This window comes from Chionomys nivalis, chromosome 18 (assembly GCF_950005125.1).
Source record: "Chionomys nivalis chromosome 18, mChiNiv1.1, whole genome shotgun sequence".
Lineage (NCBI taxonomy): Eukaryota > Metazoa > Chordata > Mammalia > Rodentia > Cricetidae > Chionomys > Chionomys nivalis.
In genome coordinates this window covers 9,101,216-9,124,400 of record NC_080103.1, presented here as the reverse complement: position 1 = coordinate 9,124,400, position 23,185 = coordinate 9,101,216, and the positions used below count along the sequence as shown (strand labels likewise).

The following is a 23,185-nucleotide window of genomic DNA, read 5'->3' as shown; positions in this document are numbered from 1 at the left end:
CATAATCCACCAACTGACCAAATTCCATTCTTCCCAACTTTTAGGAATGTGGGTGTCATCCCCCAAATTACTTTCTGTTGTCTGGGGGCAATGAAACCCTGAAGAAACTGAAATGTAGGCCAATGGCATTATTGTGATCCAGGTAGAATCGTTGTGGGCCCCATCATCCTTTTGGAGACTTCAGAGATTGCTGTTAGGAAAAATTATTATTCACTGTAGAAAACCTAAACATTATTAATATCAAAATGGAAAGTTTAAATTTTAAGATAGTAAAATAAATTTAAGGGGAAAGAGATCTGTGACACCAGTAATCCCTACATTCTAGTTTCCTTCTGTCCCATACCAGGTGGCTCTTCTGTTATGACACAGAGACTCTGAATTGTCTTTTAACAACATGGTTGGGTTTAGAGAAGGAGAGAGCTACACTCCAACTCCAAAGCCAGCTTTAGTTTATAAGTGAGTTGGGACAACAAATCTTTCAAAAGGTAAAGAGATTTTACCCTGTAGAAAGCAATTACACCATCATGCCAGATTGTTCCTTTTCTTGGTAATTTTTTTCCAGACAGTTCTCCCTTCTTCTTTAGATGTCCGTCTGTCCAGAGGTCCTTGATGTCTTCAAGGTGAATTTTTAAAAAATATTTATTTATTTATTATGTATACAATATTCTGTCTGTGTGTATGCCTGCAGGCCAGAAAAGGGCACCAGACCCCATTATAGATGGCTGTGAGTCACCATGTGGTTGCTGGGAATTGAACTCAGGACCTTTGGAAGAGCAGGTAGTGCTCTTAACCTCTGAGCCATCTCTCCAGCCCCCCAAGGTGGATATTTTTATTCTCCTGTAAAGACAAAAACAAAACCCTGCCCCGACCCTAATTGGATGAGCTTTTCCCTTTGACATGTCAAATCACCACCTCGGTTGAAGAGCTATCACTTCTTCTGATCAGGAGGCCTCTCCTGTTCAGGTTGAATCTTTATTAATTTTGATGATATCCATAACAAATATGGGGATATTATGCTTACTTATGGTTGGTTCTATGCGTCCCACGTTCAGCTGTTCTGCCACTAATTCCTTTAGGATTGACAGCTTGGGTTCAGTTATAGCCCACTGTTCCACCCAGATCCTGATTAGAGAGCCAAGTCAATGGAATGGGGCGGGGAGGCTCGATCGTGGTGGACTTCTGAGGGACTGTGGTCCTTAGAATTGGAGTTGTGACTCAAGTGTGTGATTGTGATTTGGCAAACCTGTTTTTCATAGACCTAAAAGTCATTAAAGAAAACCCTATTGTCAATAGGTTTCCTGGTACTGTAGAAAAGACAGAGTGAACGGTTCCCTTGTTGCCATCAGGGTCTTTCCAATGGACTGGACGGATGGTCAGTTTTGAATCTTGTTGGCCTCCTACTCCACTAATGGGGGCCCAGGTCTAAATTTCCAGTGGGGGAAGCAGAGCGCCTTCATTCTGTTAATATGATGTCCACACCTGTGTCCACCAAGCCTCTGACAGCTTGTCCATCAAAATAGACGGTCAGCATTGGGGAGCGTGGAAAAACAGGCAGCAGTCAATAGATTTTTGGACTACCAGAGCCTCCTCTTACTGGCGGGGCTGAGGAGTGCTCTACCTGGAGTTTAAATGGGCAGGTGCTTTGGCAGGCCGTGATCTGCAATCCTTTGCCCAGTGAAATCCCTTATTGCATCTGGGGCATCGGGTCCTAGGTTTTCATGGGGGCAGTCATACTGCAGATGGTCTGGTTTGCCGCATCCCCAGCAAGATCTATCTACTCGGGCCGTTGGGTGTATTGTCGGCATGCTGCCTGCCCACAGGAGGGCATCCAGGGAAGCGGTGAGGGCAGCGATGGGACCGTTACTGGGTCAGGATCTCTGGTGGCCAGTACCCACATGTGAATGTCCCCATTGCAGACTGCTGCAACCTCATTGTGGGAGGAGGCATTAAGCCCTTCCCACACCAACCGTCTAACATTCCCGAGTGGGAGCTGGGTCTGCTCTCCGCTCCCCTGCCTCATTGACAAGTGTGAGAAAGTCAGTAGAAAGCTCCCCTGGTTGCTGATAAGATTGTGAAGTACGCCGAGGAGCCCCGAGGAGTCCCGCAGGATGTCCGACTTACACGCCTTGACGGCCACGTCGGAAACCTCTTGGTAGGACGCTTGATGGCGAATCTGCGCTGACGGACGGGATGAAGAGTTACCTCGTCCAGTGAGCATGGCAAGGGGCACTGGAACATTAAGAGGTCTGTTTGTGCTTGAGCTTCTGCTTGATCATCGTAAGTCAGTTTCCAGCTAAGAAAGGCAGCGGGCAAAGGTGTGGGGATCCAGGGCTGATTAAGGGCATTTTGTCACTGCGCTCCAAGGATACTGCAGCCGAGATGTAGCCTCCTGCGGCAGGAATGGAGCTGACTGGGAAGCTGCCCACGATTATCTTAACTGTGGTCATACTCCCCACAGCAGGTCCGTCGGGGCCTGAACTGTGTGTCTCACCTTTATCGGATGTAGACGTCAGACATGGAAGGGGTAGAAGTGAGGGAGAGGTTACCCATTTTGTAGAGGAAGGCAAAGGTCAACAGTGGTGGGAAACTGTATCCGACCTTGATGTCTTGTAATTAGTGGGGAACTCCAGTGGTTCTTTAGGTCACAGCTGTAGGCCCACATGGTGTCTCTGGACAAGGGATGGCATTTGGGAGTTGAGCCTTGGATCTGCCTCCTGGGGGGTCAGCCCTTATATGGAGACACGGGGCAAACTGAAACAGAAAAAAATGTGCCTTCCTAACCGGATGGGCAGACAAACATGACTGAGAGCACAGAAGATGGAAAGGTCGGGGATCTCAAGCTTACCTGCGAAGGGACCAAGGGGCCTTCGCACTGGCACCCCACCTTATTGGGGTGCTGTCCAGCACTGCGAGTGAGGAGAGGGAGCCGACCAGAACTGTTCCAGGCAAAACCCAAAAAGTTACAGCTGAAATGAAAAAAGGACTCTAACCAGGCGAGCTCAAAACCTATGCTAGATGTCTCTGTTCCAGGCGCCGGATGAAGCTGTGCCCTAAGGTCTTCCCTGGGGGGAGGGGGGTATGGCGGGGGCGGGCGGGGACTTATAAACCCTTCCAGTACCCAAGCATAGCAGCAGGAGGTTGCCCTTCATTGGGTAGGCACGATCAGGACCTCCGACAGTGCCTGTTGCTGGCCCTAACAATCCAACAGGTGGTGGATGAGGGCATAAAAGATACTTGATATTGAAAGAGTGCCAATTCGAGTTCACTGAGTTCTACAGACGAGGTCTGGTTAATTTTGGTACATAGTGTTTTCCTTTATTTGCAAGTTTTTTAAATAATAAACTTCATAAGATTAGAAAAGATAATAAAAACAAGACTGGAAAGAGGGCTCAGCAGTTAAGAACACTGGTTGCTCTTCCTGAGGACCGGGTTCAATTCCCAGCACTCATGTGGCAGCTCACAGCTGTTTGTAACTTCAGTTGTGGGACCAGACACCATCACACAGACACACATGCAGGCAACACACACACACACACACACACACACAACCATTAAGTAATAAAGTAATCAATTAAAGAGAGACCACCATGAAGATGTGTAAGATCCAGTTCTCTGAAGAAGCCACATTCATCCTGTGGACTGCGTGACCCCAGCTGACTAGACCATCACAGCTCTGGAGCATGGGGACTCATGCCTATAAAGCAAACACCCAGAAGACTAAAGCAGGAGGATTGCAGTGAGTTCACGGTGAACATGAAGTTCATAAAGGGTTCAAGGTCAGACTTTGCTAGAGTGAAAAGAAAGGAAAAGACAAACAGAAATCACAGTTGTAAAAAATGTGTCACCAAAATTATCTTGAGCTATAGTAGGTCCTTAGGCCAATTGCCTTCACTTTCTGTCTGACCTAACAATCTCCTGACTAATAAACTTCTCAAAATGTATTCACAGATCTAAGTCCAGCCTCTACCACCCTTAAAGCTAAGAGTGGTGTAAATCACACTGTGAAAACCAAATAGAATCTGCCAGCAAATCCCACAGCACTTCTTTCCCCAGGACTCACAGAGTCTAGCAGTAGAGTTTAAAATGGATCTGGGGGCTCAAGAAAATGGCTGCATGTTCAGTTTGCTTTCTGCTGCTGTGCAGGACACTCTGACCAAAAGCACCTTGGAGAGGAAAAGGGCTTATTTCATCTCACACTTTAGGTAACAGTCTCTCTGATGAAAGCCAGGCCAGGAGCTTGAGGCAGGAGCAGAGCTGGAGCCATGCAGGGCAGGTGCTCACTTGTTGTGAGACTTTCTCTGTCCTGCCAGCTCCCAAGTAATTACACAGAGACTTCTTGTTATTATAAAAGGTCAGTCGATAGCTTAGACTTGTTTCTAACTAGTTTTTATAACTTAAATTAACCCATTTCTCTTAATTTATGTCCTGCAATGTGGCTCATGGCTGGTCACCTCATTTTCTACATGTTATGTTTTCTCCATGTCTCTTTGGGACGCTACCCTTCTTCTCAGCATCCCCTGCATCTGGAAATTCTGCCTAGCTATTGACTGTCCAGATTTTTATTAAACCAATCAGAGTGACACATCTGCACAGTGTACAAAAAAGATTATTCTTCAACATTCCTCCATTTGGTCTAAATAAAAAAGAAAAGGTTTTAACTCTAACATAAAAAACTATATATATATATATATATATATATATATATATATATATATATATTAAGAATAATTATCAGGTAAGAATTACATTCACCATGTTAAGCCCATTTGTATTTGGCATATTCAGAGAAAATACTCTATTATCTATCTTACCTTGATGAATTTAAAGTTTTATACCTAAACCATTTTTAATATAACTTGTATTACCATCCTAAAACTATGTTTTTTTTATCTCAAAACATTTTTCAGGCAAACAATTTAAGCTTTTATGTCTCCCAACCTTCTAAACTTTACATCTTGTGAGGCAAGAGCACCAGAAGCTGAAGGCTAATCTTTTCTGTGTATGAGACCTTGTCCGAGAGCAAACCCAGCCAAATCACTCATAATCAGTAAGAACAATATGGTCCCGGGGGAAGACTTTACAAACACTTTGGAAAAGAGGAGAACCAAATGGTTAATACAATGAGAGTCAGGCATAGTTAATTAATAAAAAATAAAGGAAACAGAAAAACAAAGTTATTCACATAACATTAAAATTTTAGATTTATAGCTGGCAGTGGTGACACACACCTTTAATCCACCACTTGGGAGGCAGAGGCAGCTGGATCTCTGAGTCTGAGGCCAGCCTGGTCTACAAAGTGAGTTCCAGGACAGCCAGGACTACACAGAAAAACTGTGACTCGAAAGAAACAAACAAAAAATTACATTTATTGGTCCACTGGTGTGTGTGCGTGTGTTCTAGTCGCACATGTGATGTCAGAGGTCAACATAAGGGAGTCAGTTCTCCCTCCATTATGTAGGTTCCATGGATCAAACTCACCTTTCTGGCTTGGCCTTGAGCTCCTTTACTTGCTGAGCCATCTCCCTGGCCTTAACATAATTTTCTAATCAAGAACTATAAATAAAGCCAAATGAGATCCCCAAAATATCTACTAGAAGATCTAAGTCCAAGAGTTCTAGTGAAAGTGCCCAGTGTTGGTGTGGTTCCTGGAACTCATACAGGACACTGGTGGAGCGTCCACGGGAGTGCTAGAGCTAGTGCCACGCACTCGCTTTGACCCAGCTACCTACCCAAAGGAAAGGAGTGCCTTTTTCTATCAAAACAGACGTCTCACTTGTTGCTTACTCATAAAATTAAATATCCCACAACAGTAATAAACACGTTATTGTCAAGGAATAGTTAGCTCTCACAAATGGCCAAAGGGGCTAGATACACAAAATCCATACCTTTTATGATTCTTCATATGAAGCTCAAATGGTAAACAGTAGAGAGAGAATAGTAGCAACTACTGCCTGAGGGAGGAAAAGAGACACACACACCCCCGTGCACACACATGCACGCACGGGACGGGATGTCATGTACACATGGCTATCTGTATATTCCTCCTCTTCTTCGTGATGCTGGGTTTCAAACCCTAAGCATGCACTCTACCACAAAACTATAATTCCAACACTGTTTTCTTAAACCACTGAGATAATCCAAACAAACACACAGTGGGGAGGAGGGGGTGGAGCCACAGCTTCCTTACCACACAGCCTTCCCTCTGCCTTCCCTCTTGTTATTATTGTACATTTGTGAACTAGACCCATCCCTCACTTCCGCCCATCTTTATAAAAACAATTCACTTATTTTTATTTTATGTACATTGCTGTTTTGCCTGCGTGTGTGTCTGTGTGAGGGTGTTGGATCCCCTGGAGGTGGGGTTAGAGCTATCTGTCCAACCAGCCCAATCCTTTTTTTCCTTTTTAAAGAACAAGGCACCAGGATCTTTTTTTTTTCTTTTTGAGACAGAGTCTCACTATGTAGACCAGAGTAATTTCAAAAATCACAGAGATCCACCTGCCTCTGCCTCCTGAGTTCTGGGATTAAAGGCACATGCCACTTTCCCAGGGTGTTTTAAAGTATCATCTTCCTGCTGTATAAGACCTTTGCCTGCGCCGGGCGGTGGTGGTGCACGCCTTTAATCCCAGCACTCGGGAGGCAGAGGCAGGTGGATCTCTGGGAGTTCGAGGCCAGCCTGGTCTATAAGAGTTAGTTCCAGGACGGGCAGCAAAGCTACAGAGAAACCCGGTCTCGAAAAACCAAAAAAAAAAAAAAAAAAAAAAAAAAAAAAAAAAAAAAAAAGACCTTTGCCTGTAGTACGCTAATAACATACTTTATCCATTCTACCACTATTATTACATTGGTTTTTGAGACAGAGTCTAAAGCAGCACAGACCGCTTCAAACTTCCTATGTAACTTCCTATGTATAAAGGTATGAGGATGCCTTTAACTTCTGCTCTCCTTGTCTCTCTCTGAAATGCTGGGTTTACATACTGAGCCACCATGCCTGGCTATAGTGTTATAGTTTATAGTGCTCTAGGGCTCAAACCCATGGCTTCATTCTACCTACTAAGTGAGCTATAATCCCAGGCTCAATTTCTTCATCTTAAAAGGCCCTCTCTCCCAGGTATGGTGGTGCAAGTCTGCCTGTAAATTCTGTGTCTGTGAGGCAGAAGCAGGGAGGATCACAAATTCAAGGCCAACTTGGGATTCACAGGGGCAGAGAACTGCCTCGACCCCACCCCTCATCCCCCAACACACCAAACTAGGGGCTGGAGTGATGGCTCAGCAGTTACTGGCTGCTCTTCCAGAGGATCTGGGTCCTAGTCCCAGCACCTGGTGGCTCACAACCATCTGTAACTCCAGTCCCAGGGGATCTGGTGCCCTCTCCTGGTTTCCCATGGCACTGCATGCATGTGTAGCCCAGACACGGAGCACGTGCAGGCGAAATATTTAGCTTATCGTGGCTGGCTCCTACATATACAAAATATTAAAACAATTAAACAAAATAAAACGAAACAAGTTATTTCTGGTGCTTGGGAGACGGCCCAATTGGCAGTGGTTACTGCTCTTCCACAGGACCTGTTTGGTTCCCAGCACCCATCTCACAACTGCCTGTACCTCCAGCCCTGGGGAAGCCAACATTCTCTTCTGGCCCCAGAGGGTACTCTTACACACAGTACAGTGGTAAAGTGCATGCCTAATCTGTGGAGCTGAGCTCAGTCTCCAGCACTGCCAACAGCCCCACCCTCTCCGAAAGCTTCTTCCCTGTTTTCTCCTTTGGAGACCTGTTCTCCCCTTTGAAATGGTTACCTCGTCAATGTTCTCATCGGCTTCCTCCCTCCTCCTCCCTTTAAAAGTGTGTGTGTGTGTGTGTGTGTGTGTGTGTGTAAGCACGCATGTGCCACAGAGCACATGTGGTCACAGAGATTTCTTGGTTCTCTTCTGCCACCTTGTGGGATCACAGGGTCCATCCGAGTCATCTTGACAGCCCTTTCTCCATTTTTTGTTTTGTTTTGAGGGTCTCATGTACATCAGACTGGCTCAGCCTCACAAATACTGGGATTAAGTGGTTACACTACCATGGCCCGGCATCCTATCTACACACACACACACACACACACACCGCCCCAAACCCACAACAGGGTTTCTTTGTGTGTAGCTCTGGCTGTCATGGAACTCACTCTCACTCTGTAGACCAGGCTGGCCTTGAATTCAAAGATCCACCTGCCTGTCTCCCAAGCGCTGGGATCAAAGGCAAGTGTCACCATTGCCCGGCCCCTTCTCCATTCTTTTTTCTTCTTTTTCTATTAACATTTCCCCCTTTATTTTACATAACAACCAGTTTCCCCTCCCTCCTCTCCCGTTCCCTTCCCTCAACTCCCATCTACTGCTCTCTGCATCCACTCCACTCAGAAAGGGGCAGGTCTTCTACGGACTTGTACAAAGCATGACACATCAAGTTTAGATAGGATTGAGCACCTCCCCCGTATAAAGGCTGGGCAAGGTAATTCAGCATGGGGAACAGGTTCCCAAAAGTCACCTAAGCACTAGGGATGGATCCTGATCTCACTGCTAGGAGCCTTATAAACAGACCAAGCCACACAACTGTGGCACACACATGCTGAGGGTCTAGGTCCCTCCTCCATTCTTATGAACTCATACTATGCAAGCTTTTGTCCCTTTTAACGTGCCATGTCTGTTCTCATCAAGATCACTGAAGACCTCAATTTGCTTTACTGCACAGGGTCAACTCTCATCCCACTAATGTGAGTGGTACCTGTCAGTTAGAACAATGACTTTGGTTGTAGAGTTTCAGAACTCTCTTCGTTCCCTCTTGCTCTTTTTGCTCTTCTTCCCCAGTTTCCTGGAAAGCTTGGAGCTCCTCTGATGATCCATGGACTTTACCTTCTTCCAATCTTCACATACACCCAGATCTTCGTCTTCATCTTCTGAGACAAGGTCTCATGGAGACCAGGCTGTCCTGGATCACCTCTGATCCTCCTGCAGCCTCCTTCCATGTGCTGGGAAACTAGGTTACTATATTCAGCTCCCATTTCTTCTTGTGGTGCAGAATTGAAGCTAGGGCCTTACACATGTGTTGCAAATATTTCGGATGTGTGGGTTTATGCGGGATGATGAGATGAAGACTCAGAGACACGTGAGACTGAACTTAGCCTCTGCGGCTGCAGGGGGCTCAGTCGCGGTGAACTGAAGCGCCTTCCAGCATCTTTATTTTTTTCCATTTTTTTTCTATATTTTTCTGCACTTTAGATGGTAGATTTCTATATCTCAAAGCAAACTGATGGAAGTTTCTGACAATACAACGCCAGGTGCAAATACCTGATTCATGAAGTGCCACGTTTTTCCGGGTTTCTTCTAAACCAAGTTTTGCATAGGCTTTGTATCCATGGGAAACTCCCAGTCAAGATTCACATGGGACAACAAAAGGTGTTTGTAAGACAAAGGAAGGCCTAGGGGCTGTGTGGAAACTCCAGAGTCAGGCCAGGTATAGCCCAGCGGGGTTTCACGGCTAGAGGAGCTTGCTTTCTCTCCCTCTGGTGCCAGGCTAGAGAGACATTTTAACACACTTCTCCGGAAAGCTCCACTACTGCTTACATCCCCAGCAATCTGCCTCTGTGTCTCTTTTTAAAAATTTATTATTTTTGAGTGATGTCTGAATGTATGTAGGTGCACTGTGTGTGTGTCTGATGCATGAGGACAGAAGAGGGGGCTGGATCCCTCGGAGCTGGAGTTACAGACAGTTGTGAGTCACCATGTGGGTGCTGGGAACCAAACCTGGGTCCTCTACAAAAGCAGCAAGTGCTCTTAACCACTGAGCCATTTCTCCAGCTTTGTTTTTAAACTTAGAGACAGGGTCTTTTAAAAAAAAAAATATTTATTTATTATGTATAAAAATATTCTGTCTTTGTATATGCCTGCAGGCCAGAAGAAGGCGCCAGACCTCATTACAGATGGTTGTGAGCCACCATGTGGTTGCTGGGAATTGAACTCAGGACCTTTGGAAGGGCAGGCAATGCTCTTAACCGCTGAGCCATCTCTCCAGCCCCCCCCCCCCCACAGGGTCTTACTGGATAGCCCAGGCTAGAATAAACTTGTGATCTTTCTGCTTTAGCCTTTCCAGTGGGCTTACAGATGTAATTTTTTAAAAATATACTTTAGACATATTTATATAGAAAATTTGGCAAAAAATAGTGCCATATATTTGTCTCTTTTTTCTTTCCTTCCTTTTTTTTTCCCCTAAGTTTTTCCAGACAGGGTTTCTCTGTGTAGCCCTGGCCATCCTGAAACTCTCCTTGTAGATCAGATTGGTCAAATTCACAGAGATTCACCCATCTCTGGCAAGCAGGAAAGATCCTTTAAGCAGCCTTCAGATCACTCCTCCTACTGACCCATTTCACATCCCCCCTAAAAACCTTTTATACCTTCCCTCCTGGACTGCTCTTCTGGGACCATTTAGCTACAATCTTACCAGAAAAGTTTTCGCTCATCCACCCTATCTAAAATCACAATCTTCACACACTTCCTGGCTTCCTTCCATGCTTTGAAATCTTGTTTGTGAATTTAAAAATATTCCTGGTTTTGAATTTTTTTAAAAAATGGTTTATTGAGAAAGGATTTCTCTGTTTAGCACTGGCCATCCAGGAACTTGCTCTGTAGACCAGGCTGGATTCGAACTCAAGAGATTCATCTGTCTGTGCTTCTGGGATTAAAGGTGTGTGCCACCACTGCCTGGCTGAAATTTTGCTATTAAATATACTTTAGAGATGTTTGTTTATAGAAAAATTGGGCAAAAAATAGTGCCCACATATTCCCTCTCACCAATTTCCCTTATTATCTTATATATATTTCATATATATATTTCAGATGATAAACTGATCAACCATATTGATGCATTATTATTATAATGAATTATCTATTATATTATGCACATTGGCATTTCGTCTGCATGAATGTGTGTCAAGGTGTCAGATCCCCTAGCACTGGATTTATAGACAGTTGTGAGCTGTCTCGCGGGTGCTGTGAATTGAACCTGGGTCCTCTGGAAGAGCTACTGAGTCATTTCTCCAGTCCCATATATCAATGCATTATTAACTAATTGATTTATATGATTTTTCACAAATGCTGGATGTCATGTGTCTATTATTATAGTGTTTCACCTAGAAGTTTCAGTGCCATAAAGTCCCCTGTGCACTATCTACACTATCCATACTCCTACCTCCACCTCCCAAGTGCTGGATTCTAAACATGAGCCACCATCACAGGTTTATAAAATACAAGCACTTTGTACTTATAAAATACCAACTGAGCCACATCCTCAGCTCTCCAGTAAACTCTCAATTAGTTCTTCAGAGCGAGGAGCGCTGGGAGCTGTGGCCCCTGCAGAGAAGGACGGCAGGTGAGGTGGAGGCTGCATTCTTCCGCTTGTTATTTTATAAATAGCACTTCTGCACGCTAAGCTTTTCATTCTTGCAAAACTAATCTTGGCAGGTGGATGTTATGATTACCATTTTATTCATGAGACAATAGGTTCAGGGAGGTTGAACGACTTGCCTGACGCCATCATGTGGAATGTGGTGGTTCCAAGATTCCCTTCTAGAGCTCGAATTCACACTTTGTCGTTGCAGCCTTAATAGTGAGTGACAAGTGGCTCCTAGGCGGCGCCTGAGATTTCTGGGACCCAAGGGCAGGTAATAGTCTCCTTTTAAAAGCTTTACCAGACTCTGGGCCTGGTGGCGCAGCAGTGTTAACTCCAGTTACTAGGCAGGCAGGACAACCTTGGTGAAAACCCTGTCTTAGAAAGTGAAAGACAGGGTGTGGATTTAGTGTTGGCGCACTTGCCTAGCATATGCAACTCTCTAGGTTCATTTCTCGGTGTCGCTAAAACCAAACAAAACAAAACAATTATTCGACACGTTGCTAAGTTGGTGGGTTGCTTGCCCCGGGTGCCACTCCCAAAACCGCAAAATGTGAAAATAACGCACAATCTTAAAAACATAAACCTCCTTGTTCGGAGCGGCTGCGTTCGCGGTGGGCGGCAGCGGCGCGCAGCCAGGCTGTAGCGTGTGCGCCAGGTGGCACACTGGGCTTGCAGATGGGTCCTGCGAAAGCGTGCAGATGGGTGAGTGTCAAGGCAATTCATCTCCCCAGCAACCCCTCCCTTTGCCCCGCCTCCAGGGGGCGGGGCGTCAGAGCGCGGGAAAGCTCAACCTGAACCGAAACGCCAGCTCGTGCCGGGGGCGGGGAGAAAGAGCGCTCCGAACTGGGAAACAGGGCTGGCCTGCCTCCTCCGCTCGCGGAAGGGGCCTATCAGCAAACTACCTTGAGCTCTCTGGATGTGGCCCAGGCCACGCCAGCACTCCCGACATCACCTCCCCCACTTCCGGTCCGCAGCGCGTCTCCGGTCCCAGGTCCCGGGTTCCGGTTTCTTCTACACTGAATCCCCGCGGCCTGTCCGGCTCTCCCGCAGAGGGAGGAGCTGTGCGTGGTGCGTACGTCCAGAGGCTGACCCACGCGAGGACCGCATCCCTCCGGATGGTAGAGCAGTTTAGACACTGCGGGGATCGCGAGGGAACGGTCACCCCGATGACGTAATGTTTGGGGGTGGCGCCCCGTTTTGTGACCCCTGCCCCGCATCCTTGCGACTGCGGCTTAGCCGGAGGAAACGGCACGAATACTTAAAACACGCAGATTCCACGGAGCCGACGAGATTCCCTCCGGCGCGCGCCGCACGGCTCGAGTTCCTAAGTTTGCATACATGAGGCACAGCGTCCGGCTTCGAGCCACCAATAGCGAGGGGACGGCCACGCTTCGGGGCTCGGCTCCCCTCGCGTCCCAGAGCGGAGACCGAGGCAGGCTTCCTGCTAAGCGACAGCGGCGCGGGCCAATAGCTATCGAGCTACGCAGATGGGGCAGGTGGACTCCGGAGCAGCCAATGAGGAGAGGCTTCTCCACAGGGTCCAGGCCCTTCGTCCAATCACGGCGAGAAGACTATGAGGGGCCAGTTCCGAGCGGGGTACGGAGGGCCAACCCCGTGTGGGGCTGGGTGGGGCTCAGGGCTGAACGACGGGGCCATTGGCCAATGGCGAGTATGAAAGCGGGCAGCCCGGACCAGGAGCGCGGAGGGAGCTGAGGGAGAGGGGAGGCCGAAGCGGAGAGAAGCAGGAAGTAGCGGCGGCCGCGGGGAGGGCGGCGGCGACGGCAGCAGCGGTGGCGGCTGGAACCGGGCGGAGGCCGCGGGGTCTCAGCCCGCACTAGGATCGGAACAAGTAAGCGTGCTCGCCACGAATACCCGCCCTTGGCTCCGCCCCCCGGGGGGGCGGGTAAATGCCCCTGCCCCTCCCCCACTTGGTCAACTACCCCCTTCTCCGCGCCGCCCCCTGGGGCGGCTGCTTGCCTGGCGGGGTCGCCGCCTCGGTGCTCGAGGACCGCTGGTGGGAACTCAAGACTGTTGAAAGCACTGCCCCTAGCCCGGTAACGTGGGAGGGGGGTCCGGGACCCCTAAGTCCTGGCTCTCCTACACCGAGAGGCAGTCGGAGTGCGGCCGGGGGACTGGAGGCTGCGGGATGTCGCGACCTAAAATGGTGTCCGTGCCGGGCGGTGGGGGCGGGGGAATTGGGCCCAGCCAGAGCGGAGCCTGCATCCCGACCGGGTGCGGGTCAGCGTCCGGGCCCCGGCAGGACTCGAGCTGGCGCCCCGAACCCGCTGCGCGCCTTGCAGTCACTCGAGTCTCGAGAGAGCCTTAGGGGATCGGAGGAAAAGGGGGACCAGGTTCGAGTTGGGTCTGACCTGGCTGCAGAGCCTCGAGTCACGCAGGGACCGCCCCCTCATGTGTCTCCACTCCCCTCGTGCCACTCCCCACTGCCGGGGAGTCCTGGCCCCCGATGTGCAGCGCCGCAGATCCTAAAGGGCTTGGCCTGGCCAAGGCCCTGCCTTGAGTTCTTAGCCGGTGAAAGTGAAAGAAGCACCACTCGCCTCAGTTTACCCTCCAGTTTTTTTTATGTACTTCTCGTCCCCTACCCGAAACCCCGGGCTTCCTTCCCACTCCAGTCCCTGGCAGATGGCAGGGACTTAATGCTGCCCAGCTTGGCCGCAACCTAATCGCCCCCGGCCGGGCCCTGGCCCCTTGGCTTTGCTCTGCGCAGCAGGCCTTGGGCAAAGGGCAGTGGAGCCCCCACCCGACGCGGGTCTGGTCACCCTCTTCCTAGTAGGCCCCTTCTTTCTGCTTTTGGGGGACAGAGGGAAAAGGGGGTAAGGAGATGGCAGCTCCAGAGGCCTGGCGGCTGAGTGGAGGATCTTCATCGGCCCTAAGCCTCTCCGCTTGGCCCACTGTCTGCTCCAGGTGGCTATCGGATGACCTCCAAGTCACTTGCACGCCAGAGGGAGGTGGTTGGGAGAGGCCACTTAGCAGGTGTTTTCTTAGTTGGCTTTGTACTCCACCGACCCTCTCTGTTGGGAGCTTGAGTGGGAAGGTAGCCCAGGTCTCCCGACCTGAGAGAGCTGAACTGAAGAGGGACCTAGTGATTCATCTGGGCAGAATTAAGGGCTTTGTTAAACGCTGCGCGGAATTAAGTAAGGGGGTACGGTGCAAGGAGGACTCCCCTTTCTTCCTCTAGTTGGTACCCTTGCCCCCCACCCCCACCTTGGTCCGTGCAATGCCAGCCGCCACCTGCTGGGACTATCTCCAGTTACAGTCTGAAGGCTGGAAAGAGGTGAGAGAATTGGCCCTGGGAAATGGCTTGCATCCTGGGCAGGGAACATATAAGGGGAGCGAATTTATCCTTTCTCCATTTCCTAGAGAAATACTTATGGTAAAGAACCGGTGGAGGATAGCGCTTGGGTCTCCCATAGTCTCCGAGCTGGCCTCCTTGTTGCTTTAGTGACATAAATCTTGTGGGACTTAACCCCCCCCCCCATCCCTATTGGATCTGGTTAAGGTTGGGGGATACTTCCTAGGCTATTGTTGCCCGAGAAGATGGAGTTTGAGTTAGGAGGTAGACTAGGTGAGGCGCTCAGAGTAGCAATGACAGAGGGAAGGAGGAGCTTCCCCATTGTGGCAGCTGTGTGGATCAGCTCATACCCTGGAGTTTTAACCCTGAGAGAGCAAGGTGGAGGAGGGAGGAGGAAAGACACTCTGGGGAAGGTAGGTGAGCAAGCAGCAGGTGTTTGTGACGAGAAAGGACACAGTTGGGGCCTGTGTGACTATGCCTCTCCCTTTCTTTGCCTCTTTCTGTGTCCTTTCCTCCCTTGAATCTGTTTCTCCCTGCTGACCATGCTAGAGCTCCAGGTGCCAGGAGTGGCTCCAGGTCTTTCACAGGTGACTTTAGGTGACCCTTATCTCTGACCCTAGCCCTAGGTGGCCAGGGTATACTCCTTCCAGTGCAGCCAGCTTCTCTTTGACCTCACATGTCCTTAATTTGGCCCAGCTGCAGTAATAAATTGTGTTCTGGACTCGACACTCAAGCATCCAATCTTACGCTTCTAGAAGAACTTTGATAAGTGGGTTACTTGTCCCCTCTTTGAAACAGCAAAGTAAGGCAATGAAGTAACTTGTTGAACCACAGTGATAAAGCTAAAGGAAGAGCAATTTCAGTCTTAGCTTTAATCTCTGCTCCTTTGTGTATTGGTCTTCAGATCTCCATGGACCCCCAGTTCATATTCCATGAAGAATATGAATTGATCCCAAGCTGACACAAGCCCAGAAACCTAGAGCATTTTGTCTGTCGTCCTCCTTAATATTCCTATTGGTGAATTGGTCCTGTGCCTGGCACGGATCTGGTTTCTGTGGAGATGTCTCTGAGACCCATTAACTTCTATTACTCTTTGTATTTCTGAGACTCTCTTTCTGGTTTCCTCTGGGTTTTTATGCCGGCACTACCTGGTGTTTTCCCACTAACCTGACTTTAGTTACCTCCAACAGTTTTCCAGGATTCGTCATTCAGTGTGGTGGAGATTACCAAGTTGGAGGGGATAAATACAGAGTTACTGAGGGAGGGAGGTTCAAGGTCTCTATTTCAGACATCCCAGTTTCTCCTCAATCTTACTCTTTTTATTAGGTCTGGGACCTGTCGCTATGGGGGACATGAAGACACCTGATTTTGATGACCTCCTTGCTGCTTTTGACATCCCTGATATTGATGCAAATGAAGCCATTCACTCTGGGCCAGAAGAAAACGAGGGACCAGGAGGCCAAGGGAAGCCAGAACCTAGTGTAGGAGGTGATTCTGAAGAGAGAGTGGTGGCGGCAGCTACTGTGGATGACCCTAAGAGTCTAGCTGAGGCCTCTGACCATGGCCTTCCACAGCCACCAGATACCTCCACTGTCAGTGTCATTGTCAAAAACACAGTGTGTCCAGAGCAGGCTGAGACCCTGCCTGGGACTTCAGAAGAGACCAAGGCTGGGGATGTAACTAAGGAAGGACCTGTGGGGTCTTGTCTGATGCAGAATGGATTTGGGGGTCCTGAGCCATCCCTCTCAGAAACCCCCCATTCTCCAGCTGCTACCAATGGGAATGCCTGGAAAGAAAAAGCTATGGAAGGCAAAACACCCCTGGACCTCTTTGCTCATTTTGGGTCTGAACCAGGGGACCACCCAGATCCCCGACCTCCTGAATCTTCCCCACCTCGGGATGGTGACATGATCCCACCTCCTTTCTCCACTCCTTTTGTGCTGGCCCCAGAAAATGGCTCAGCGCTGCTGCCTCCTAGTTCTCTCCTGCCAGAAGGGGCCTTGAAACAGGAAAGCTGCAGTCCCCACCATTCCCAGGGCCAAACTACTACAAGAAGCTCAGGTTCCAGCCCTGAGGCAGCAGGCATCCCTGCCAGTGCCTCACCTCCACAGGTGGCTGGAATGTCCTTCAAGCAGTCTCCAGGACACCAGAGCCCTCCTGCTTCCCCTGAAAGGGCGTCTAGCTGTAAACCTCTGAAGGAAGAAGATGAGGGAACAGTGGAAAAGTCTCCTCCAAGAAGTCCCCAGAGCCCCTCTAGTGGAGCTGAGGCTGCAGACGAGGACAGCAATGATTCCCCTACCTCTTCCAGCTCTTCTAGACCCCTCAAGGTGCGGATCAAGACTATTAAAACATCCTGTGGGAATATCACAAGAACTGTAACCCGGGTTCCCTCAGAACCTGAACCCCCTACCCCTTTGACTGAGGGAGCTTTCCTGGCTGAGGCTAGCTTCCTGAAACTGTCTCCTGTAACTCCAGCCCCTGAGGGTCCAAAGGTGGTGAGTGTCCAACTGGGTGACGGCACGAGGCTGAAAGGCACAGTGCTGCCTGTGGCTACCATCCAGAATGCTAGCACTGCCATGTTAATGGCAGCTAGTGTTGCCCGCAAAGCTGTGGTTCTGCCAGGGGGGAATGCCACCAGCCCTAAGACTATGACTAAGAGTGTGTTAGGGCTGGTACCCCAAACTCTGCCCAAGGCTGAGGTGCGGACAGGGCTAGGCCTTGGGGGACAGAAGGTGAATGGTGCCTCAGTGGTGATGGTACAGCCTTCTAAGTCTGCTACGGGGCCAAGCATAGCAGGTGGCTCAGTGATCTCTCGGACCCAGTCCAGCCTGGTAGAGGCCTTCAACAAGATCCTCAACAGCAAGAATCTCCTGCCTGCTTATAGACCGAACCTGAGTCCTCCAGCTGAGGCTGGGCTGGCCCTGCCTCCAACAGGCTACCGCTGCCTTGAGTGTGGGGATGCCTTCTCGCTGGAGAAGAGCCTGGCACGGCACTATGATCGCAGAAGCATGCGTATAGAGGTCACCTGTAACCACTGTGCCCGTCGCCTTGTCTTCTTCAACAAGTGTAGCCTACTCCTGCATGCCCGTGAACACAAGGACAAGGGGCTGGTCATGCAGTGCTCACATTTGGTCATGAGGCCTGTAGCCCTTGACCAGATGGTGGGCCAGCCAGACATCACACCCTTGCTGCCTGTGGCTGTCCCACCTATTCCTGGACCTCTGGCCTTGCCTGTTTTGGGCAAGGGGGAGGGGGCTGTCACCTCCTCAACCATTACTACAGTTGCCACTGAAGCCCCTGTGCTCCCACTCCCGACAGAAGCCCCTACTCCCCCTGCTGCCTCTGTTTACACGTGCTTTCGCTGTCTGGAGTGCAAGGAGCAGTGCCGGGACAAGGCTGGCATGGCAGCCCACTTCCAGCAGCTGGGCCCTCCCGCACTTGGGTCTGCCAGCAATGTGAGTTGTCTATCATTCTCTTGGGGAAGGGACAGCCAGAACTATGGAGGTAAAATCCAAGAAGGTACTAAGAGCTTGCTTAGGCAAAGTAATGGGGTACAGGGCACCCCTCATCAATTAACCTTTTTAACCTCTTGACAGGTGTGCCCATCCTGCCCCATGATGCTCCCCAATCGTTGCAGCTACAGTGCTCACCAGCGCACACATAAGAATCGCCCCCCGCACGTCTGTCCTGAGTGTGGGGGCAACTTTCTTCAAGCCAATTTTCAGACCCATCTTCGAGAGGCCTGCCTGCATTTCTCTCGCCGTGTAGGATACAGGTGCCTCATACTCATCTCCCCATAGGACTTCTTTTTTTTTTTTTTTTTTTTTTTGATTTTTTCGAGACAGGGTTTCTCCGTAGCTTTTGGTTCCTGTCCTGGAACTAGCTCTTGTAGACCAGGCTGGCCTCGAACTCACAGAGATCCGCCTGCCTCTGCCTCCCGAGTGCTGGGATTAAAGGTGTGCGCCACCACCGCCCGGCAGCATCTCCTTCTTACAGCAACCTTTTAGATGGGTTCTCAAGGAGAGCCGTCGTTTTTCCTGTCCCTCGGCTCTGTTGTGTCATACTCTGCCTTCAAGTCATGCACCGTGAGAGCAGTGGAGAGCAGGGCTCCTGCTAGAGCTCCAGCCTGCCTCCTCAGGCCTCTGGGGACAGTTGACCTCCTTTTCTCTGCCTTGCTTATGTCCTTCTGCAGTCCATCTCATCCTCAGCAACAAGTGAGGTGCTGGAGATGCCCCTGCCTCACTGCACTTTCTCCCCTTCCTCTCTAAGGTGCCCCAGCTGTGCAGTGGTGTTTGGGGGTGTGAACTCCATCAAGTCCCACATACAGGCATCACACTGCGAAGTTTTCCACAAGTGCCCCATCTGCCCCATGGCCTTCAAGTCTGCACCCAGCGCCCATGCCCACCTCTACTCTCAGCATCCCAGCTTCCTCACCCAGCAAGCCAAGTAAGACCTGGGGAAGGAGCTTGGAAAGGAGGGGTGGGCGGAGGGTGGGGCGCAGGGCAGGGCTCTGCTGCCCCATCAGGATGTCTTACACTGCCTTTTCTGCTTCCACAGGCTCATCTATAAGTGTGCCATGTGTGACACAGTCTTCACTCACAAACCGCTTCTCTCCTCCCACTTTGACCAGCACTTGTTGCCCCAGCGTGTCAGTGTCTTTAAGTGTCCATCTTGTCCTCTGCTTTTTGCCCAAAAAAGGACCATGCTGGAACATCTCAAGGTACAGGAGGAGCAAAGGGCTAGGGACTGGCTCCGTAGCTAGCTGTGCTGACCTGAACTAGAGCCGCATCTCTGGAAGTGGGGAGTAGGGAGAAGCGAGGACTTTGGCAAAGCCAGGCTTTCCTCCACATAGCCACTCCCCTTGTCTTCCTCTTATAGAATACTCATCAGTCTGGATGCTTGGGGGAGGAGGCAGTTGGGAAAGGGGCTGGAGATGCCCTTCTGACCCCCAAGACTGAGCCTGAGGAGCTGGCTGTGTCTCGGGCAGAGGCAGCCCCTGCTACTGAGGAATCCTCATCTTCTGAAGAGGAACTGCCCAGCTCCCCTGAGCCTCCTCGCCCAACCAAACGACCCCGTCGGGACCTGGGAAGCAAAGGCATCAAAGGTGGGGGTGGTGGGCCTGGGGGCTGGACCTGTGGCCTTTGTCATTCCTGGTTTCCCGAGCGTGATGAGTATGTGACTCACATGAAGAAGGAACATGGCAAGGTGAGTTGGGTTACCTCTGGGAAAGGTAGGCTGGAGGGTAACCTTGGGGTTGACCTGTGTGACTAAAATTTCCCACCCCTTGCTCTTCAGTCAGTGAAAAAGTTCCCCTGTCGTCTGTGCGAGCGCTCTTTCTGCTCTGCCCCCAGCCTGAGGCGCCATGTCAGGGTCAATCATGAGGGAATCAAGAGAGTTTACCCATGCAGGTAACCCTTACTCACCATTCCCTTTTCCTACCTGGTAGATGACCCTTACTCCCAGAGTACCTGTTCACCTGCCTCCTGCTTGAGGGAGCCAAAGGTCAAGGCCTCCGTCTGCTCTGGCAGCCTTCCTTCTCTCAGGAGCTCTGGGTTTTTGCCTCTGGTGCTAGCTGCCCACTTTCCCTCTGCTAGGTACTGCACAGAGGGAAAGCGTACCTTCAGTAGTCGTCTGATCCTGGAGAAGCATGTCCAAGTCCGACATGGCTTGCCCCTTGGGACCCAGTCTCCTCCTAACAGAGGAGGCACCCTGGTGCGAGGCTCTGGTGGCAGAGCTCAGGTAAGGCAAGGTCCTCCTTACGGTATGTTGTGGGAGTGAGAAACTGGTGAGGCCCTGGTCTCAGGAAGCCAGGGTGATGGTGAGGCCCAGTTTCTTCCACTTTTCTCCAGGGCCCTGGACGGAAACGCCGCCAGTCTTCTGACTCATGCAGTGAGGAACCTGACAGTACAACGCCACCAGCCAAGTCCCTGCGGGGTGGCCCTGGGTCAGGAGGCCATGGGCCTCTGCGCTATAGGAGCAGTGGCTCAGCGGAACAGAGTGTTATGGTGGGGCTGAGGGTGGATGGTGGCACACAGCAGTGCCTTGACTGTGGCTTATGCTTTGCTTCCCCAGGCTCCTTGAGCCGCCACCGATTCATTAGCCACAAGAAGAGACGGGCTGGGGGTAAAGCCAGTGCCCTGGGGGTAGGGGATGGGGAAGAAGAGGCTCCGCCATTACGCTCTGACCCAGAGGGTGGAGATTCACCTTTGCCTGCTTCTGGAGGCCCTCTGACTTGTAAGGTCTGTGGCAAGAGCTGTGATAGCCCTCTGAATCTCAAGACCCATTTCCGCACTCATGGCATGGCATTCATCAGGGCCCGGCAGGGGGGCAGTGGGGACAACTAGGTCCCAGGCCTAGGATTGGCCTCTCCTCTTCCCTGGAACTTTGGTTTCACTGCTGCTGTCTCCTCCCTGGGCTGGGAAGTTTAACATGTATTTTGTTTGATTCTTTTCGCCCCTGAGGGAAAGGCTTTTTGAGGATTCTATTAACTTGCACCCCCCTGCTCTTGGGTTTGGTCCCTGGGTCCTACTTAAGTGGACTCCCCTTTCTTCCTTTCTGAAGCCAACACTAATGTTCTGCTGCAGACCCCCAGTGTATAACTGGGTGGGAGGACAGGACCTTGGGAAGCCTGCTAGACAGGCACAGGGGAAACTGAAGGATGTACAGGGTCTAGCTTCCCCCTCCGCTAGATTTCTTCCTCTGTGCTGGGTTCTGCCCTAGTATCCCCTCCTTTAACACTCATTGGCACTAACACCCCGCCCCAATCCCTGCAGTGCCTTCCATTTGTCTTTTCCCCCAGAAATCTAGGGGTGGGGGGGTTGGTGGGGATGAGTCCTGTCAAATGGGGTCCAGGGAGAGGAGAGGACAGGCTCTCAGGAATCCTTTATTCTTGTAGTAATAATACTAACTGGGAGAAATAAGAGGGAGAGAACCAGACTATTAAAACTGCTTGTGGTTTAATCCCCATCCAGGCTTTTCTTTTTATGTGAGTTGGACAATGTGTACTGATAGGAGGGGTGAGTCCAAACTGGGGCAGCCCTTTTCAGGGAAGAGGCGGTATTGACCAAGACAGATGAAAAAAGTGATCTTCATCTTGTGTGTTTGGTGCCTTTTGTATGCTGGATTTAGCCCCTTCCACCAACCCCACCCCCAGAGGTAACTCAGACAAGACACAGATGGTTAACTAAGGATTTATTTCAAACAAAAATTAAAAATAAAAAAAAAAAAAGAGAGAGCTATTTCCCTGGGTGTGAGGAAAGGATCAGGGTAAGAAATTCCCCATGGCTAGGCCAATACCCTCAGTACATTAGAGGGATTATGACAATTCCCTTCCTTAATCTCATGATGGGGAACCTCAGCAAGTGCAGAACCCTACGGCTAGAACCCACCTGCCAGGGGGAATGTGGGCTAGGGGTCAGCCCCTGGGAGGGGACAGAGTTGGGCAGCAGCATGGTCAAACATAGGATTACATCCTAGGTACCAAGAACCCATTCCTTCTCCCATCTTGATGGGACCCAGGGAAAATAAAAGACAGTTTGTAGAAAGAACCTCTGAGACTCCTGAGAGGGAAGAAGGCCCCCCATCCTCTTCATCTTCATCACCTCTGTTCTCTGGAGGGCAGTGAGTCCTGGAATCTGTCAGGTGATAATACTGACAACAGCAGGAGGCGGGGAGCCCCAGCAAGCCTGGACCCCATGGTTGGCTCTCATGGTTACCACATGATCCTTTGTATTTCTTGCCTTCCATTTCCCTTGGGTAGTTGGTTAGGTAGGTAGGGTTTTGTGATTTGGGGCTTTTTAGGCAAGGGTCCTCCTAGGAAGGGTGCCTTCGATCCCACCACTTCTGGGCCTGAGAAGGGTATCACATGATGCCATTGGTGAGGTACTGGAAGCCGTCGTAGAGTTTGGTGGTGATGGACCTCATGCTGCCATCCACCATCTGCTCTACCAGCAGCTGGAGCTGCTCCTCAGTCATGCTCATGTGGAATCTCTCTTTGAGATTGCGAATGGTGCTGGAGCCATGGAAGCAAGGAAGCTGTGAACCTGGGGGGAAAAGCAGTGACAATTAGGAAGGCAGGCTAGTAAGTAGACAGAGGGAACAGAACTACAAGTATAATAAAGTACTCCTTCCCTCCCCGCCACAGGGATTCTGGTGGTATAGAACAATTCTGCTTGTGCAGAGAAAAGCAGTTGGGAGACCCTCAGTCCATTCTCATCCCGTAGGCCTTAGTTCCTCTACGTGGGCAGACCAGGGAAAGGCAAGCCCACAGTATCCCCCATTAAGCATTGGAGATAAGTCTTAGGGCCCAGGGGGAGGCTGGGAAAAATCTCTGGGAATGGGCCCTGCACTTATCTGGTTGCAGGCCTCTGCCTATGCTAGGTCTGACACTCACAGATGACCTGGGCCACCGTCACCACGGGGCCAGACAGAGATGCTCCTGAGCAACGGCGGCA

At 50.3% G+C, this 23,185-nt stretch overlaps 2 protein-coding genes across 5 annotated transcripts in view; one reads left to right on the top strand and one right to left on the bottom strand.

Moving 5' to 3' along the window:
* The first annotated feature begins 13,135 nt into the window (after positions 1-13,135).
* On the top strand, positions 13,136-21,941 carry Znf687 (zinc finger protein 687). 3 transcript variants are annotated; one of them, XM_057794268.1, is made up of 10 exons: positions 13,148-13,271; positions 14,619-14,714; positions 16,059-18,187; positions 18,329-18,507; positions 19,002-19,178; positions 19,290-19,452; positions 19,611-19,937; positions 20,028-20,140; positions 20,327-20,471; positions 20,582-21,941. In XM_057794268.1, the coding sequence occupies exons 3-10, from the start codon at positions 16,076-16,078 to the stop codon at positions 21,074-21,076; spliced, it is 3,711 nt and encodes a 1,236-aa protein (XP_057650251.1). In that variant the 5' UTR covers positions 13,148-13,271; positions 14,619-14,714; positions 16,059-16,075; the 3' UTR covers positions 21,077-21,941. The 3 variants fall into 3 exon arrangements, with proteins under 3 accessions (XP_057650250.1, XP_057650251.1, XP_057650249.1); XM_057794266.1 differs by lacking the exon at positions 13,148-13,271 and adding an exon at positions 13,443-13,476; XM_057794267.1 differs by lacking the exon at positions 14,619-14,714 and having other exon boundaries at positions 13,136-13,271.
* The window catches only part of Pi4kb (phosphatidylinositol 4-kinase beta), a 37,391-nt gene continuing 36,116 nt past the window's right edge, over positions 21,911-23,185 (bottom strand). For both annotated transcript variants that reach the window (XM_057794269.1, XM_057794270.1), the window contains one exon: positions 21,911-22,774. In XM_057794269.1, the coding sequence (XP_057650252.1) occupies positions 22,593-22,774 (182 nt within the window). In that variant the 3' untranslated portion in view covers positions 21,911-22,592. The remainder of the gene's footprint in view (positions 22,775-23,185) is intronic.